The following is a 16,588-nucleotide window of genomic DNA, read 5'->3' as shown; positions in this document are numbered from 1 at the left end:
AATTTGAATTTTGCTGTTTCATCTCTTGAGTTTTGGCCGAACAGTTGACAAGGGAATGTTCTTTGTATTCGTTTATTTAAAAAGTGGAATTTCAGGTTTCCACCTTCATTTTGACATAGCAATTACAGAATTGTCACATTTGTATCAGAAGCAAGTCCATATATCACGGCTATTGCAGGTTCTGATTTTGACCAAATTGCCCCAAAATGATGAGCTTGAAATCTCTCTAACTTTTCCATAATCATCGCTTATCTAAATCTGTCAGGTTATTATTATTAGAGTCCACGAATGTGATGAAATTCTGTGGTTCTTAGAGACTACTTTCTGCATCAGTTATCCAGCTGAACTTGTTGGAATGGCCTTATCTGGGCAAGTTTGCAGTTGCTTGATGTCTTCTCTATTCATAGATGAATTTCTGAATGATTGATGTTCAATTGTTTCACAATCATTTTCAATTCCTTCCCAGACTTATAACTTTCTCTCTGAAGGCCTCAGAGAATTATTTCAGTCTAGGCATGGTCATGGTGTCAACTACAAAGAGCAAATCAAATTCAACATTTAAGGTCTAAATTAGCCAGGTTTCTCCCTGATCATCTCTAATGTTGTAATAATTTGCACTTGATTTGATGCACCTGATTCTAATTTTAGGTCTTAGATGTTAACATAGGGTAAACTTTTTTGGGAGAACTCATCCAAAATCTGCCTTCTGCCAGTCTAATCTGCTAGACAATACTAGTTTAACTCCATACTAAACTCTGCATAAACAGTTTATGATAAAATGACTATAAAATGACTAAGCAGTGCAGTAAAGCCTACTCTTTAATAAACCAAAGTTAGCTCATTAGATGTAAAGGTATCAGTAAGGTTGCTGTTATCTGAGCAGACTTTCCTATGGGGTAAATTCATTTAATCAAAAGTGGGGCTTCTGATGAATTTTGTATACTCAACTTTGCTATGTAAGTCATGGTTAATATTCTGCAAATGAAACTAATTTGATTTCTTGGCCTGGATAAGTTTGAGGAAAGCTAATTGTAGGAAGGTATTTGATTTCAGTCAGATGAATCAGAATGCTATGTAAACAGTAGAAACCTTGCTTTGCTAAACAAATGTCTATATTTGTGTCTGAATACCATTACTCTCTAAAAATAGATGCATACAACTTTGGAAGGGTATCATTATAGAAGCCTTGTGAACACCAATAAAGCTGAAGCAACTATTCTATGAAATGATTGTAACTTGTCAGTGGGTTTTCTGAGTAGTCACAGGAAAACATCTCTGGTTGCTTTATGGAAAACAGAAATTGAAAACCAAAATGTAGGACAGGATGAGAAAGAAACTAAAGACTAATAATGTTATTTATAAAATATGTATTTTGATTAATATTTTAAGAATATTTTCCATATATAGTGACACCCACCTCTAGAGTTCTTGGACCATTTTACTGTCAGAAAATAGTAACATCTCAGTAAAAGCAATAAACTATCCAATGCAGGGACGTGCAGTCACTAGAGGCAGGGGAGGCGGGGCCTCACCACTCTCCTCAGGAAAAGGAAAGAATTTTACAGAATTTTAAAAAAATAATTAAAGCCCAGATAGTCGCTACCAGATTCCAAGTCACAGTGGCTTGGTGTCTGCTTAGTGTTAACTAAGGCCAGAGAACTCGGGCCTCCTTTGCATAAGGAATTTTTCGCCTTTTAAAAGTTAAGAAAGGGTTAAAAAGCAAAAAAAATCATATGCAAAGGAGGCACTGATTCTCCCGCCTCCTGATCTGGGAGCAGTGAATCATGTCTTGCACTTGAGCGACTGCGCAATCGAGGGTGATTCTGGAGAGGTTGCTCTGGGCCACCAGCCGCCATTTCTTCAGCAGCAATTTCTTCTCTGTCTGGCATTTTCTGCTGGGCGGCTTGGCGCCTTTGCTGCAGACCCGGGTCTTGGCGGCTCCCGCGATGCAAAATGCCCCGCCAAGCACCGACATTCCCACTGCCCCGGCCTGCAGCCAGCCCAGCACTGAGCGGGGAGGAGGAGGAGGAGGAGGAGGAGGAGGAGGAGGAGGAGGAGGAGAAGAGCGGTGAGTCCTTGTGCCGGCCGGCTGGCCAGGTGGGAAGCAGGTCGGGCGGGGGGTGGGTGGGCTGGCTGGCTGGGGAGGGGGGATCATGGCCGCTCAGGTGGCCCCCGCCGCTGCCAATAGCAGCTTGGGTGTCCTGGCACCATCCGAGCTGCTTCTCACCGCCATTGCGCTCCACCACCTTGCCTACCCCACCTCCTCCGATGAACAATCCTGCTGCCCTGGCCTGCAGCCAGCCCAGCACCGAGCAGGGAGGAGGAGGAGGAGGAGGAGGAGGAGGAGGAGGAGGAGAGCGGTGAGTCCTTGTGCCAGCCGGCCGGCCAGGCGGGGAGCAGGTTGGGTGGGGGTTGGGTGGGCTGGCTGGCTGGGGAGGGGGGATCATGGCCACTCAGTTGGCCCCCTCCCCAGCCAGCCAGCTCACCCACCCCCCGCCCGACCTGCTCCCCGCCTGGCCGGCCGGCCGCCACAAAGATTCACCGCTCTCCTCCTCCTCCTCCTCCTCCTCCTCCTCCTCCTCCTCCTCCTCCTCCTCCTCCTATCCCCCCCCCGCTCAGTGCTGGGCTGGCTGCAGGCCGGGGCAGCAGGATTGTTTGTGGGAGGAGGTGGGGGGGGGCAAGGCGGTGGAGTGCGACGGCAAGCAGCTTGGACGGAGCCGGAACACCCAAGCTGCTGGCGGTGGGGGCCACCTAAGCGGCAATGATCCCAGCTCTGCTGCTCCTTGGCGGCATACCTTTGGAATGTTCTTTTGGAATGTCAGCGGGGACGGAGAGGCGGGGGGCGAGGCGGCAGAGCGCGGCAGCGGCGAGAAGCAACACCCCCGCCGCTGTGTCCAACAGGCACCTCGCATTTATGTCCGCCATAAACGCGAGATGCCTGTCGGACACAGCGACGTGGATGTTGCTTCTCGCCGCTGCTGCGCTCTTCCCTCGCCAACGGTAACCCTCACTGCACGTCACTGATCCAATGTAATTTAACCTAAGGCATACTTCCATTATCAGGCAGATATGCTGTACAGAAAATACAGTTTCCAAGGTGTTTCTGAAGGCTGGGGTGCTGCAAAGAATGGGTGAAACCATATGCATGCCATCCCGCAGAGACTGAATGTCAAATAAGGATGGGGAAAACAGTGCTGGGTGTATCTGAGTACCAAACTTTGCAAGATTTTGAAGGCAACAGTCATGATGTTGAATTGGATTCAAAACCACTGTAGAGTCTGCGTCATACATGTAAAGCTGTTGAATCTGCTCACTCAATTAGCAGGTGGGCTTCCAGTCGTAACCTTGCGTCATCTTTAAAGACGAAGGACATTTTGCAGTCATTTAATACAAGATATACCTAAATACATTTAAATAAATACTATTTATACCGTACTTAACTGATAGGGCAGTACAGTGCATCGGATTCAAATGCAAAAAGTTTATATGAGTGAATCTACCATCTGTCTCAAATTATTTTAAACCAAGAACTATAGAGCAGAATTGCCCAGTCCCAGAAAAAGTCATGGCTGCTTTTAGGGGTTGCAGACAAGTGTTACATTTGCATCACACATACCTCTAAAGCACTTTTCTGCCTTTATCAAGATTGGTGTAACCAAGCACAATGCCAAGTGCTGGTGAAAATGTCTTAATTTAAAAAAAAATCAGAAATAAAAATGAGTAGAAGTTATTCATTTTCATGTCTTTTATTGAAACACAGGCAAGAACCACACAACATTGGAACATCAAACCAATACTCTTATTTATAACCTATAGTTGTAGTGTTGATATTAAAATTTAGTAACCTTGTTGATATGTGAGAGACATCATAATTAGCAACAACTGATAATGATTACAAAATAACACCCATATATACTATTCTCTATTTTTCTGTAAAAATATGATGAAAATATAATTTGAAATATAATTTCAATTTTTTAATTAAATGATAATTTTAATATTTTTATTTTTAAGGAAAGAGAGGCTCATAAAAGCAAAAGTCTTTAGGGCCCAAGTTCTAATACTGTCCTGGTAGATCCTTTGCAGAGGTACAAAGAAATAGTCACAATTAAAATCAGCATTCTTAGCAACAGTACTTTTCTCATGATTTGGCGATTGGCTAATGGCTGCTAAGTATTATTTCCTCAGCAGCGACAACTTTGAAAATGTCTATCTTCTGTTATGATAATTTATCACTTGATTATTTCACTGGCTTCTACTGGAAGATGTTTATAGGTACTAAAACCTATGGTTATAAGTTATAGTTTTTAAAAAGTATATGCAACATCAAAGGGTTATTCACCACAGATGCAGGATTCAAACAGTTAGAACATAATATACAACTGCATAGCGCAGGTAGAATATTCACCTGGACAGTGTCAGGATCCTAGAATAGACTGGAGATTTTCATTTTGCAGAAGATCGCTGTTTTCTGGCTAGTCATACATTCATCTCTTTTAATGATGGTAATTTATTTCATGATATAAAGTAGGATTCAGAGTTGTGCTTCCTTATAGAAATGCTTATATACAGGTGATACTCAAAAAATTAGAATATTGTGCAAAAGTTCATTTATTTCAGTAATGTAACTTAAAAGGTGAAACTAATATATGAGATAAGACTCATTACATGCAAAGCAAGATAGTTCAAGCCATGATTTGTCATAATTGTGATGAGTATGGCGTACAGCTCATGAAAACCCCAAATCCACCATCTCAGAAAATTAGAATATTACATGCAATCAATAAAACAAGGATTGTACATAGAACAATATTGGACCTCTGGAAAGTATAAGCATGCATATGTACTCAGTACTTGGTTTGGGCCCCTTTTGCAGCAATTACTGCCTCATTGCGGCGTGGCATGGAAGCTATCAGCCTGTGGCACTGCTAAGGTGTTATGGAAGACCAGGATGCTTCAATAACAGCCTTCAACTCTTCTGCATTGTTTGGTCTCATGTCTCTCACCTTTCTCTTGGCAATGCCCCATAGATTCTCAATGGGGTTCAGGTCAGGAGAGTTTGCTGGCCAATCAAGCACAGTAATCCCACAGTCATTGAACCAGGTTTTGGTGCTTTTGGCAGTGTGGGCAGCTGGAAAATGAAGTCAGCATCCCCATAAAGCTCGTCTGCGGAAGGAATCATGAAGTGCTCCAAAGTCTCCTGGTAGACGGCTGCGTTGACCCTAGTCTTAATGAAGCACAGTGGTCCAAAGTCCTGTTGCTCAGTGGTCCAAAGTCCTCTTTTCTGATGAGAGCAATTTTTGCATCTCATTTGGAAACCAAGGACCCAGAGTATGGAGGAAGAATGGAGAGGCCAATCAAGCACAGTAATCCCACAGTCATTGAACCAGCTTTTGGTGCTTTCGGCAAAAGTTGCTCTCATCAGAAAAGGGGACTTTGGACCACAGCAATTTATAGTGACTTCATTGCTATTAAATTGGTGTTGCTGGTATATAACCTTGCATGTTGTAAAATTTAAGCATCCTCTTTATTTACTTATTTTTGTCTACTTCTACGCTATCCTGACAAACATTACCACATGTTTTCTCTAACTTGTTCATGTGCTATAAATTGAATTGGCATGTGTTTGAAGTTGGTCCCTGGGCATATCAGCTTCAGAAAAAGAATAGTGCAAATATTTCTGACAAATTTCTGAGATGCTTGGACCTAGAATCAACAATTTAATGGAAGCACTTATCTGCACTTTGTTCTTAAAAGTAGAATAATGTTAAAAAGAGCTTTGTTAAAAAAATTAACTTAGAAGATTCATGGAGAAATCACATTAATCTAAGAACTGGTTCCCACGATTGTTGGTAAATTAAAAAATATTTATTTATTTTTATTGCTTTAATGGAACTAGTTTTGTTTGGCTTTCTTGGCCTTGTTTTGGCAGTGTGTGTGCACCGAAGAGTTAACTGTTATTGCTTTTCTCACTCAACTTCATCCATTTCTATAATGGAATCATAGAATCTGTTTCAGCAATATGCTTGGACTACATTTTCTGTATGATTCTATTTTAAGAGCAGCTTAATTTCACACAAGATCTCATTCCCCCATGATTATATGGAATACAATTATAGGAGGTAACTTATTTTTCCTGAAGCTGACATTGTCATCTTGGGGGAGACAGTTTGTTCTCCTAAGTAGGTTGCCTTTCTTCCTTTTTGTCTGCTCTTCTTTCCATGTACACATTTGCAATTGTTGGCAAGTAACGATGTAGCTTTCAAGAGACTTACAAGGGTGTAATGGAATGTGTGAATAACCTTGATGAACTAGGGGAAGAAATGCTGCCTAAGAAACAATATGACAAAAAAGGGAGGAGCCCCCAAGGACTAAATAGCTAGGGGGGGGGGAACAGGCAGAACTAGCCCTAATTCAGGGGTGTCAAACTCGATTTCATTGAGGGCCACATCAGGATTGTGTTTGACCTTGGAGGGGGGCGTGGCCGGAGTGGGCATGGCCAGCTTGATATCACTCATCAAGACTCCATTTTTGTCTGTGACAGCCTCATGCAGCCCTCTGCCAGTTAAAACCGAGCCCGGGAGGGCTGCATGTGGCCCTCCTGAGCTCTGTTTTTGCTGGCAGAGGCACCACGGGCCAATCATTTGCTGTTTCCAGGGCAGGCCCTCAGGCCAGATCTAAGCCCTTGATAGGCCGGATCTGGCCCCTAGGCCTTGAGTTTGACACCCCTGACCTAATTGATCAAACATTTAAAAGTGGCAGGGAAAGTTGTACCTTCAGATTTGCAAGATTCTGTTAATGTAGCCTTGCAATCAAGTAGAATTAGCTTATCTAGTCTTATTTCCTTTCTTGGTTTATCTTGAAGGCTGATAAACTGCTCTTGGTTTCCTCAGGATAAATGAAAGAGAGACTCCAACAATGCAAGTCTGAATGCATGACATCTACTTTACTAAGCTCAAGTGCAGTTTTCCAGCTCTTGGCCTAATTGGCATGGGAGTAATAGAGGATAAATAGCATATCCCAGGTTTCTGCCCAGAGAGCTCATGTTACTGTTTTTAAAAAAACGCTGGACTAGGCACCTGCTTCTCTTTTATATGCAGAGAGTGGCCAGCTGGCTACAAGTTTAACCTGGCCCAGTGCCAAATGTCAAGAGAGTGGCTTAAAAGGGTGTGTGTGTATGTGAGTACATTATTAGAGAGAATGAATGAATGAATTGCCATTCAATTTTTTTGGAGCTGACTAAAAAGGAAGTGAAAAAAATAGCTTAAACACAGTTGAATTTCTCACCCAGCTTTCTTGTTTTTTAGGAAGAAGAGATGCCAGATGTAGAAATTGATATTGACGATCTTCTGGATGCTGCTAATGAAGAGGAGAGAGCCCTCAAATTACAAGTTAGTTTGATTTTTAAGAGATTTGGGAGAATGGCACAGAATCCCCCTTTAATTTAGGCTCTCTGTCTTCTAGGACATCCTTTTAATGTTTGGAGAGAGCAAATTAACAAAACACAATAAAGAAAGGTAAAATTAAGTCTGTAACAGCTATGAATTGTGGTATGAGGATTAGCATTCATGTGATTTGATGGCACACCTGTATGGGTTTCCAAGAATGTGTCACTGTCCGTCTGTCACTTTCTATTGGTGAGGAAAACAGTACACTTTAACACGGGGAGTACTTCCCTTATCATACTTTTGCTATAACAATGAGTGACGAGAGAAAATCTTACCAAAATATGCATTAAAGTATTAAGCTTTTGATGACTGATTTTCACACCCATGAAAGAAGCCTGTTTTGCATATGCTTCCTTTGGAAAAGATGTGCGAGCTATCCAGAAGTAGCCAGTTCTTAGATATGTGAAAGAGGAATGAAAGATAACTAATGCTTTTATTATTGTACTTCTAGGAAGCGCTTGTAGATTGCTACAAACCTACAGAGGTAAACAAATTTTATATTATTTTACATGTAAAAACTTGATATAATAATTTTTTGCATAGGCAGCAATTATATATGCCAACTAACCCGATCAACACTGATAATCAAATAAATGATTACTTTCAATGTTTATTATATGTAATTAAAAATTTAAAAAATGCAGCTCACACAAACTTACAGAGTTAATATGATATAGTATTGTTTGGAAGTCTTTATAAACTTTATTTATTTTAATTCTTTGGATTGGAAAAGTACTTCATCTTGAAGGAAAATACACACACACATATATATATTTAAATGAAAGTTCATACAATCTTTAGAGATTTATTACAGTATTTTCTTGCCATTAAAAAAGAACTGTTAATGGTTTCCACAAAGAATGCCATCAATTCACCTACGTTGGCTACTCCTAGATCATTTGACCCTGAAAACATTTTTTTTTAATTTTATAAAACTAAATTTTGCATTGCTGAATTAATGTATGTTAAAAAATAAATATCAATCTTATGTCTAGTTCCATTCTTATTCTCTACAAGAATGCCTTTACACAGTAGTTGTTTCAGATTTTTAACCTTGTGAGTGATAATTGAAGTGTGCGTGACTATAGCAGCTGTATGTGAACAATAGGGATGACCTTGAAACAGTTGATAGCTGCTGATATAGAGATAGAAATATGCTACATCTCTCTGCCTCCTTCTCTCCTTCCCTGTTTAGTCTGGTCCTCCCCACTTAAAAAATGTCATTGGACCATGCTTTATTTTTCAGTTCTTGGGAGAAAAAATAGCATGCCCTTAGATGAAATAGTAGTAATCCTATCAAAATACCATAATCATGGTATGAATCTATGTCTTCTTCAAGATATTGGAAAGATTTGGTGGAAGAAATTTAATCCCTGATTCAATAGATTGTTCCAACTACAGGAATATAATGCACAGAACCATCCCAAGGCTTTATTTCTTTATTGCCACCTGGAAAATACAGTCAAATTATTAGAGGCAATTCAATTGTGTTTTCACCATCTATGCTGTAATTTACTCTATGTCAAAAAAAAAATTTAAATTCTTTTTAGGTGTTGTTAGCTGCATTTGAGAGATGTGTGGCCAAATACATTAAACAAACAAAAACAAAAAAATGTGCTATTTTTAAAAAGATATATACTGCTGTGTTTCTGCTCCTGGCAACAAGCCTGATGTACTCATACTATGAATTGTCAGTGTTAGTTTCTGAATTCAGAGAAGAAAAAACGTACAGGAAAGTTGCATTGATGTAAACAACTGCTTATGTCCTGTAAACCCATGTGGCAGAATATGGGGTGTTTGTCACCCCCCCAAAAAAAAATTCCTAAGAACTAAATCTGCTGAGGATTTATAGGAAGTAATTTTTGTCAATAGAAGCACAATAGTCTTAGATGTGGTAGCGTATTTTGAATATCTTTCCCTGTTAATCTTGAGGCAAAACTCCTTCCATAATAATAGTCCATAGTTCAGCTTTTGGGCAGCTTATGTAACAACACTGATATTCTGAAGAGATCTGATACATTCTACATTTGGATATTATTTGGCCTGCAATCTTACTTTTAAATCTTTAGTAAAATGTTACAATAGCAAGAGCAATAGACTGGATTTTATACCGCTTCGTAATCCTTTACAGCACTCTCTTAGGCCCAGGGTACCTGCGAGACCACCTACTGCCACCAGTAGCCTCCCACTGTCCAGTGCGATCCCACAGAGTTGGCCTCCTCAGGGTGCCGTCAGCCAGACAGTGTCGGCTAGTGACCCCCAGGGGGAGAGCCTTCTCTGTGGGAGCGCCTTCCCTCTGGAATGAGCTGCCCCCGGTGTTTCGCATAATCCCCGACCTCCGGTCCTTCTGACACACCCTAAAAGTTGGCTTTTCCAGCAAGCCAGCCTGGCCTGAAACAAAACAAAATAAATGATTAATCTAATTGTTAATTTTAATCTAATTTTTAAATTTTTATTGTTAATATTAATTGGGTTTGTTTTTGGATACTTTATTTAATTTCCTTTTTAACTTCTGTAATGTGTTTTTTTTTTATGTTGTACGCCGCCCTGAGTCCTTTGGGAGAAGGGCAGCATATGAATCCAATAAACAAACAAACAAACAAACTTACAAAGTCAGCATATTGCCCCCAATTTAGACTTCTATACTGCTCCATAATGCTTTCTAGCTCTGAACGGTTTACAGAGTTGGCATATTGGCCCCAACAATCTAGTTCCTCATTTTACTGACCTTGGAAAGATGGAAGGCTGAGTCATCCTTGAGCTGGTCAGGATCGAACTGCTGGCAGCGGAATGCAGAGTTAACCTGCAGTACTGCATTGTAACCACTGCACCATCACAGCTCTCTGCTACATGCAATCTTCCCCACCTGGTGCTGTCTATATGGTGAATGCTAAGGTAGGCAATAAGCATAGATCAAAGCTCTGATACAATACATGAGGCGACTCTCTAAGATTAGTGATTTAAATGTGTTGTACAGCTGCTTGTAGTATCAGTGCAAAGTATTTGGATGTCTTTCATGGCTGTTTACATACCAGCTTTACCCCTTGCTAAACAAACACCCTACTGTTGGGTTGTTTTTTCATGGCTTTCATTAATTCTCCAGATTTTTAACATGCAAGATATTCTCTCTTTATCTCTGTTGTTCACATGCATTGGATTTATGCTCTACAAGAAGTGAACGCTGCAATTTGGGGGGAGGGGAATGTAAGGATGCCTTAAGCTTGGTAGGTGCCAACAATTAAAAATAGTTTTTGTCCCCATAACATTAATCTTGAGGAAGATATTCTTTGCAAGCCAGTTGCACACAGCATTCAGGCATTTTCCAAATAAGGAAATGGTAAAATAAAAGTCCAGTAACAGACCCAAAAAGACAATGTTTCAACAATTGGTGTTTTGCTTGTATGTACAACTGTAGCTTTTATTGGGCACTTCAAAGTCTCAATCCATTGGCACTTAAAATAGCTTTATTGCCTGGAAAGAGAAGCTCCTGGCATCAGAAGCCTCTAGGAAGTGTTTGGCTATTATAACTAATGGGTGTCTTTATGCTATTAATACATACTTAGTTCCATTTTCCAGATAGCAACCTAAAATAGAGTTATGCTTAGTGTGAAATTTCAGTGATGGCGTCCTAAGGAAAGTGCCATTAATATTTGAGCAGAAAATGTTTGATAGTGCCTTCTGATTTATTCAGATGAAATCTAGGATTGGGGAAATCAGTTCTTTATTATGGGAATCAATGCTCATGTTTTAAAATACATTAGCACAGTGCCTAGTTGGCTAGAAACAGGAAGTAAGTTCACGTTTCTTCAAAATTTCATGCTTCTTCAAAAATTACCAATATGCTCAATTTTTTTCCTTTCCTCTGTAAAATTAAGCTTGGCCCTCAGTTGGCAAAGTTAGACATAATTAGATTAAATGACCTTGGTGATTCTTCAGAAGCTACCAGAAGGAAATAATTGATTTTATCTCAACATACCTCTCTCTATACAGTATGTGATAGAAACAATGCAGCCTTAATGTCTATGGAGATTCTCATCATTCAGGTCATAATTGTCTCAAAGGCGCTTCCCCCCCTCCAAAAAAAAAGACAACTGGACTGTTTTTTGAGGAAGTCGAAGAAGACATTTTGCATCTCATCCATGAAGCTTCATCAGCTGTACTGATGAATGGCACAAGTTCAGTTTCCTTTTGGAAAAAAACACTTTGGAGACAATGTAACCTTAAAGCAGTGGTTCTCAACCTTCCCAATGCCGTGACCCTTTAATACAGTTCCTCATGTTGTGGTGACCCCCAACCATAAAATTGGTTTCTCGGTTCCTAAGACCATCGAAAATATGTGTTTTCCAATGGTCTTAGGCAACCCCTGTGAAAGGGGGTCCCGACCCACAGGTTGAGAACCACTGCCTTAAAGGGGGAAAAAATGAGGATTGTCATAAACGCCACTGTTATAAACAAGAATGTCACTCCAACAAGTCCTGCATGTTCCCTAGCACTGGATTGTATTTCTAGGCCAGTGATGGCGAACCTATGGCACACGTGCCAGAAGTGGCACACAGACCCATCTCTCTGGGCACGCCAGCCATCACCTGTTGCTCTTCTGGGTTCCGATGCACACTGGCCAGCTGGACTTTGTTTGCATAGGAATGCTTGTGTGTGCCGGGAAGCTGAGATTCTGGTTTCCGGCATGCCAGGAAGCTGGTGTTTGCGCATGCATGCGCACCAGAAACCAGAAGACCAGGAAACCGGTGCGCATGCACATGCTGGAAACTGGAAGCTGAGCTTATGTGTGTGCACATGCATACCAGGAAACTGCTTTTCCTTTTTTCAGTGACCCCGCACATGCGTGCCAGGAAACTGCTCTTTCGGTTTCTGGCACTCCCTCATTGCTCGTGTGCACTCCCATTTTGGCACTTGATGCCGAAAAGGTTCGCCAACCCAGCTCTAGGCCTTTTCTTTTATGAAGACCACTGTATTGTTATTGAGGGATTTGAAAGCCAGTTCATAAGCAAAAGCCTGTCAAAGAAGTCCTTATAGGCAAATTATATGGCTGCCCCTTTCACAGAAAGTGACTCTGTGGCAATCCAGGTTTATGCATAAAAACATTTTTTTGACATTAATCAAGTTGTCAAGTACAGAAGCAGGTACAGAATAAAGATCAGTTAACCCTAGATAAGTCACATGCTTGGTCCTTCATTAGAACATAAAGCACAGGAAAAATAACACTTGAAAAGATTTCAAGAAGATGACTATATCATCCTCCCTCTCCCACTGTACGGCCCTCTCGAGCTCTGTTTTTGCTGGTAGAGGACTGCAGGAGGCTGTTGCAGAAGAAAACCTGGGCCACCACAGGTGCCCAGATACGAGTGATGTTGAGCTGGCCATGGCCACACACACCCAGCCCCCTCCCAGGTCAAACACAACCTGATGTGGCCCTTAGTAAAATTGAGTTTGACATCTCTGTTTTAGTGAGAATGGGGAGGATATGCTGAATGGGGATTAAACTGATAAGGCAAGTGGTCTGAAAATTACATGAGAAAAACATTGTCCTTTGCTATGATGGTAGCAATTATCCTCTGCCACTGAATGAAGCAGGTGCATTGGAATGGTAGAAAGAGTTTAACTTCTTTAGAGCCTCACTCTTTATATGGGCTCCTTCGGCCATAGAATCCTGGCAATGGCTTTAGTCCTCTAGAATTCAAAAGTAGTGATTTGGTTGGATGGATCTTGATGTAGGAGCTTTGAAGAGAATTGAATGGCTGATGCAGCTAGTCCTTGATTTACCACAGTTCATTTAGTGACCGTTCAAAGTTACAACAATAGCATAGCACTTATATATCATTTCACAATGCTTTATAGCCCTCTCTAAGCAGTTTACAGAGTCAGCATATTGCCCCCAACAATCTGGGTCTTCATTTTACTGATCTTGAAAGGATGGAAGGCTGAGTCAACCTTGAGGTGGTAAGAATCGAACTGCCAAACTGCAGGCAGCCAGCAGGCAGCAGAAGTAGCCTGCAGTACTGCATTCTAACCACTGAGCTACCATGGCATTGAAAAAAAGTGACTGATGACTGTTTTTCTTACTTGTGACCGTGGCAGCATCCCCGTGATCACATGATCAAAATTAAGACACTTGGCAACTGACTCATATTTATGATGGTTGTGGTATCCCGGGGTTATGCGATCCGCTTTGGTAACCTTCCGACAAGCAAAGTCAACAGGGAAACCAGGTTCACTTAATAACTGTATTAGTAACTTAACAACAGAAGGGATTCACTTAACAACCAAGATAAGAAAAGTTGTAAAATGGGGCAGAATTCATTTAGCAAATGTCTCAATTAGCAACAAAAATGTGGATCTCAATTGTGGTCATAAGTCAAGGACTTCCTATATTTGATATTGTAAGAACAGTGGAGGGTAGAAGATACTTGCATTTTGAAGGTACTTACTATTATTTTAATCAGTGATTTCACCACCACCGCTCTTTTTTTTTTTTTTAGGATTTTATCAAAGAACTTCTAACTCGGATAAGAGGGATGAGGAAGCTGAGCCCTCCTCAAAAGAAGAGTATATAAGTGAACACGGAGCCCTCTTGAGAGAAGTGATCAATAAACTGGAACTATTAAATAGGACACCTGCTAGTTTGGTCGTTATGAGCAATTTTCTCTTTTTTGGTTGAATTCTGACAATTTAAAGAATTCAACCCCTTCTGTTTATGGCAATTTTTTTCAAGTGTGGTTTTATTTTATCACAGATAGCAACATTACGGATGCTGCTTTGACTACCTGCGGATGATCAAGATGGATGGGAATACATCAATTTTAGAAGGACTTTCCTGGGCAGTAATTTTGCCTGATGTATAACTTCTAGGGAAACTACTGTTCCTTTACAACCAGTTTGATCATTAAGTTATACACCAGACTCATGGATGTTAAGGTTCTTGTGGTTGTGTACATAAATTATCAAGTGAGTGTTACTATTGATTCACATCGGTGGAAACGAAATGTGCTCTAAGTAACAATATAAGCTGAAGTTATAACCAATGTGGTGTTGCGGGCAAAGGGTGGGGAGGGGAGGGATGCAGTTTGTTCGATGGGGATGCTGCCACTGTTAAAGCATTGCAACAAATGCCTCTATTCACAAAGCAACACATAAGCAAACTTGGGGTTCAAGGCCTTGATTTTTTTAGGTACTATTACCAATTTTGAGGTTCAGCCAGATATAATCTCTCTTCATGTTATGATCTGCTAGGATTGATCAACCTACTGCTAAAGGATCTGATAGGACAGCAAGAAAAAGGTCAAAAAGTCTTGGAGAGAGACTATCTCCATAGACATCTTGGAGAGAGGGGAAATGGAAATCAACCCACCCTTTCTTATAATAAGAATATCCAGCTACCGCTTCCTATTGTGACATCCAACTTGGTAGTTTGGCTGGCTGATTGGCTAAGTGATCTAGGTTGTAGAGGTGAAAGCTTGTTCCCCAAACTCTTCAGGAAAACATTCTTTGTTCTAATGCCGTGTTTCTCAACTTTAGCAACCTAATTGCATGTTGGCGGAGGAATTCTGGGAGTCCACACATTTTAAAGTTGCCAAGGTTGAGAAACACTGCTGTAATATTTCACAAGCTACCATCTGCTGGTAGATGCTAGTCTGGCATTTTATATCAAGGGTGCTCTGAACATAATTTTATTTTTTAAAAAGAAGAAATACATGTTTGTGGACTTTATGTATACTGGCAAGGTTTTTTAAATGTATTTAATTTTGTAATGTTTTATTAATGACTTTATTTACCAAATATTTACTCAAATAAATGCAACAAATTGAGATGTTGTTATGTATATGTTAACTATTGATAGAAAACGGGAACATTAAGGTGAAAAAGATACTTTTACATTTGGGTAGATAACTAACAACTTCATAAACTATATCCACACTGTTTCCTAAGGAGTTGACACATATATGCCCTTCAACAATTTTCCTCTGCTTTCAGAATTATTTTTAAATGATACCGTTATCTCAGGCAAAACAGGCAAAATTTCATGAAGAGGAGTGTGTTTTCCAAGCACATTGTGCTTTGTTTTAATATTGTGAGTTACATAAAGATCTGTAAAACCTTTCTCCTCCTCATTTGAGCCAACTCATTTCCCATGTAGTTCTCTGAAGTAAATGTGAAAATATGTTTTATTTCACCCCTGCATTTTGTTTGAATCTTATAATTTTGCTGAAATGGTTTTGGAATCACAGTTAATAGAAATAACTGGAGAAAAATGACACACAGCAGCATCCTTTAGAATGAAGAATGCTAAGTGGTATTTAAAAGATTACAAAGAATTAGCTATCTAGATCAGTTGCTGAAGTGTTGTTTTGTGACCTTGATTATTTTAATCCTGAAATAATTACAGATGAATTTTAACAGATGCTCCTGACCTATAAATAGTAATTAGCATAATTACACTTTTTCTTACAAATGCTCACTTAAGGTGGGAAGGAAGTGGCAATATTGTGGGTCTATCTCATTTAAAAGGTGAATAAAAATGTTCTTGCTATGTTTAAGTTGATGGGAATAGAAACCATTTGGGAAATGATTTGGCCAATATGAGGTTTTACTCTAACTTCATAATCCTTGCTTTGTTCTGAGATGAGAGGAATTAGAGAAAAACTTTTCCACTTGTTTTTAAAATGATATAACATTATTAATTAAAGAAATTCATTAAAGATCACCATAAAGACCATCAGTTGAATGCAGGGCAGACTATATTCACTTTCACATTGCCATTGTGTGTCACTTACAAGTGGCTTGAAGTAACTCCATAGTAATCTTCATTTCTGTGGTGTCAGAAGCCCCATGTACAATGAAAACAGTCATAATTCACGAAGACCCAGTGCAGTGCTGGGGTAAGAGGGGAAAAAAATCCCTTCACATCATTCCACATTCAAGGAAAACAAAATGCTACCACTCCCACGCCATATCCTTAATTTATCCTATGTGTGTTGGCTGATAATAAAGACAACTCTGATAATTTGCTTAGAGGCAAATGAGGGATGGGTAGGGTAAAGGTTTCCATGAATGGAAGAACAGATTGTCCCACAAGTTCAGCAGAACTATAGCAGTATAAAGATTTTGCTTTAGCTCCAGATGTA

At 40.1% G+C, this 16,588-nt stretch overlaps 1 protein-coding gene across 1 annotated transcript in view; it reads left to right on the top strand.

Moving 5' to 3' along the window:
* PPP1R14C (protein phosphatase 1 regulatory inhibitor subunit 14C) overlaps nucleotides 1-15,271 on the top strand; it is a 66,381-nt gene extending 51,110 nt beyond the window's left edge. The window contains exons 2-4 of the mRNA XM_014059279.2: nucleotides 7,308-7,391; nucleotides 7,900-7,932; nucleotides 13,946-15,271. Coding sequence (XP_013914754.2) covers nucleotides 7,308-7,391; nucleotides 7,900-7,932; nucleotides 13,946-14,020 — 192 coding nt within the window. The 3' untranslated portion in view covers nucleotides 14,021-15,271. The remainder of the gene's footprint in view (nucleotides 1-7,307; nucleotides 7,392-7,899; nucleotides 7,933-13,945) is intronic.
* The last annotated feature ends 1,317 nt before the right edge of the window (nucleotides 15,272-16,588 follow it).

The sequence above is a fragment of the Thamnophis sirtalis genome, unplaced genomic scaffold (assembly GCF_051295495.1).
Source record: "Thamnophis sirtalis isolate CommonGarterSnake01/CBP01778 unplaced genomic scaffold, rThaSir2_p1.2 scaffold_6, whole genome shotgun sequence".
Lineage (NCBI taxonomy): Eukaryota > Metazoa > Chordata > Lepidosauria > Squamata > Natricidae > Thamnophis > Thamnophis sirtalis.
This window is presented reverse-complemented; position numbering and strand designations above follow the sequence as displayed.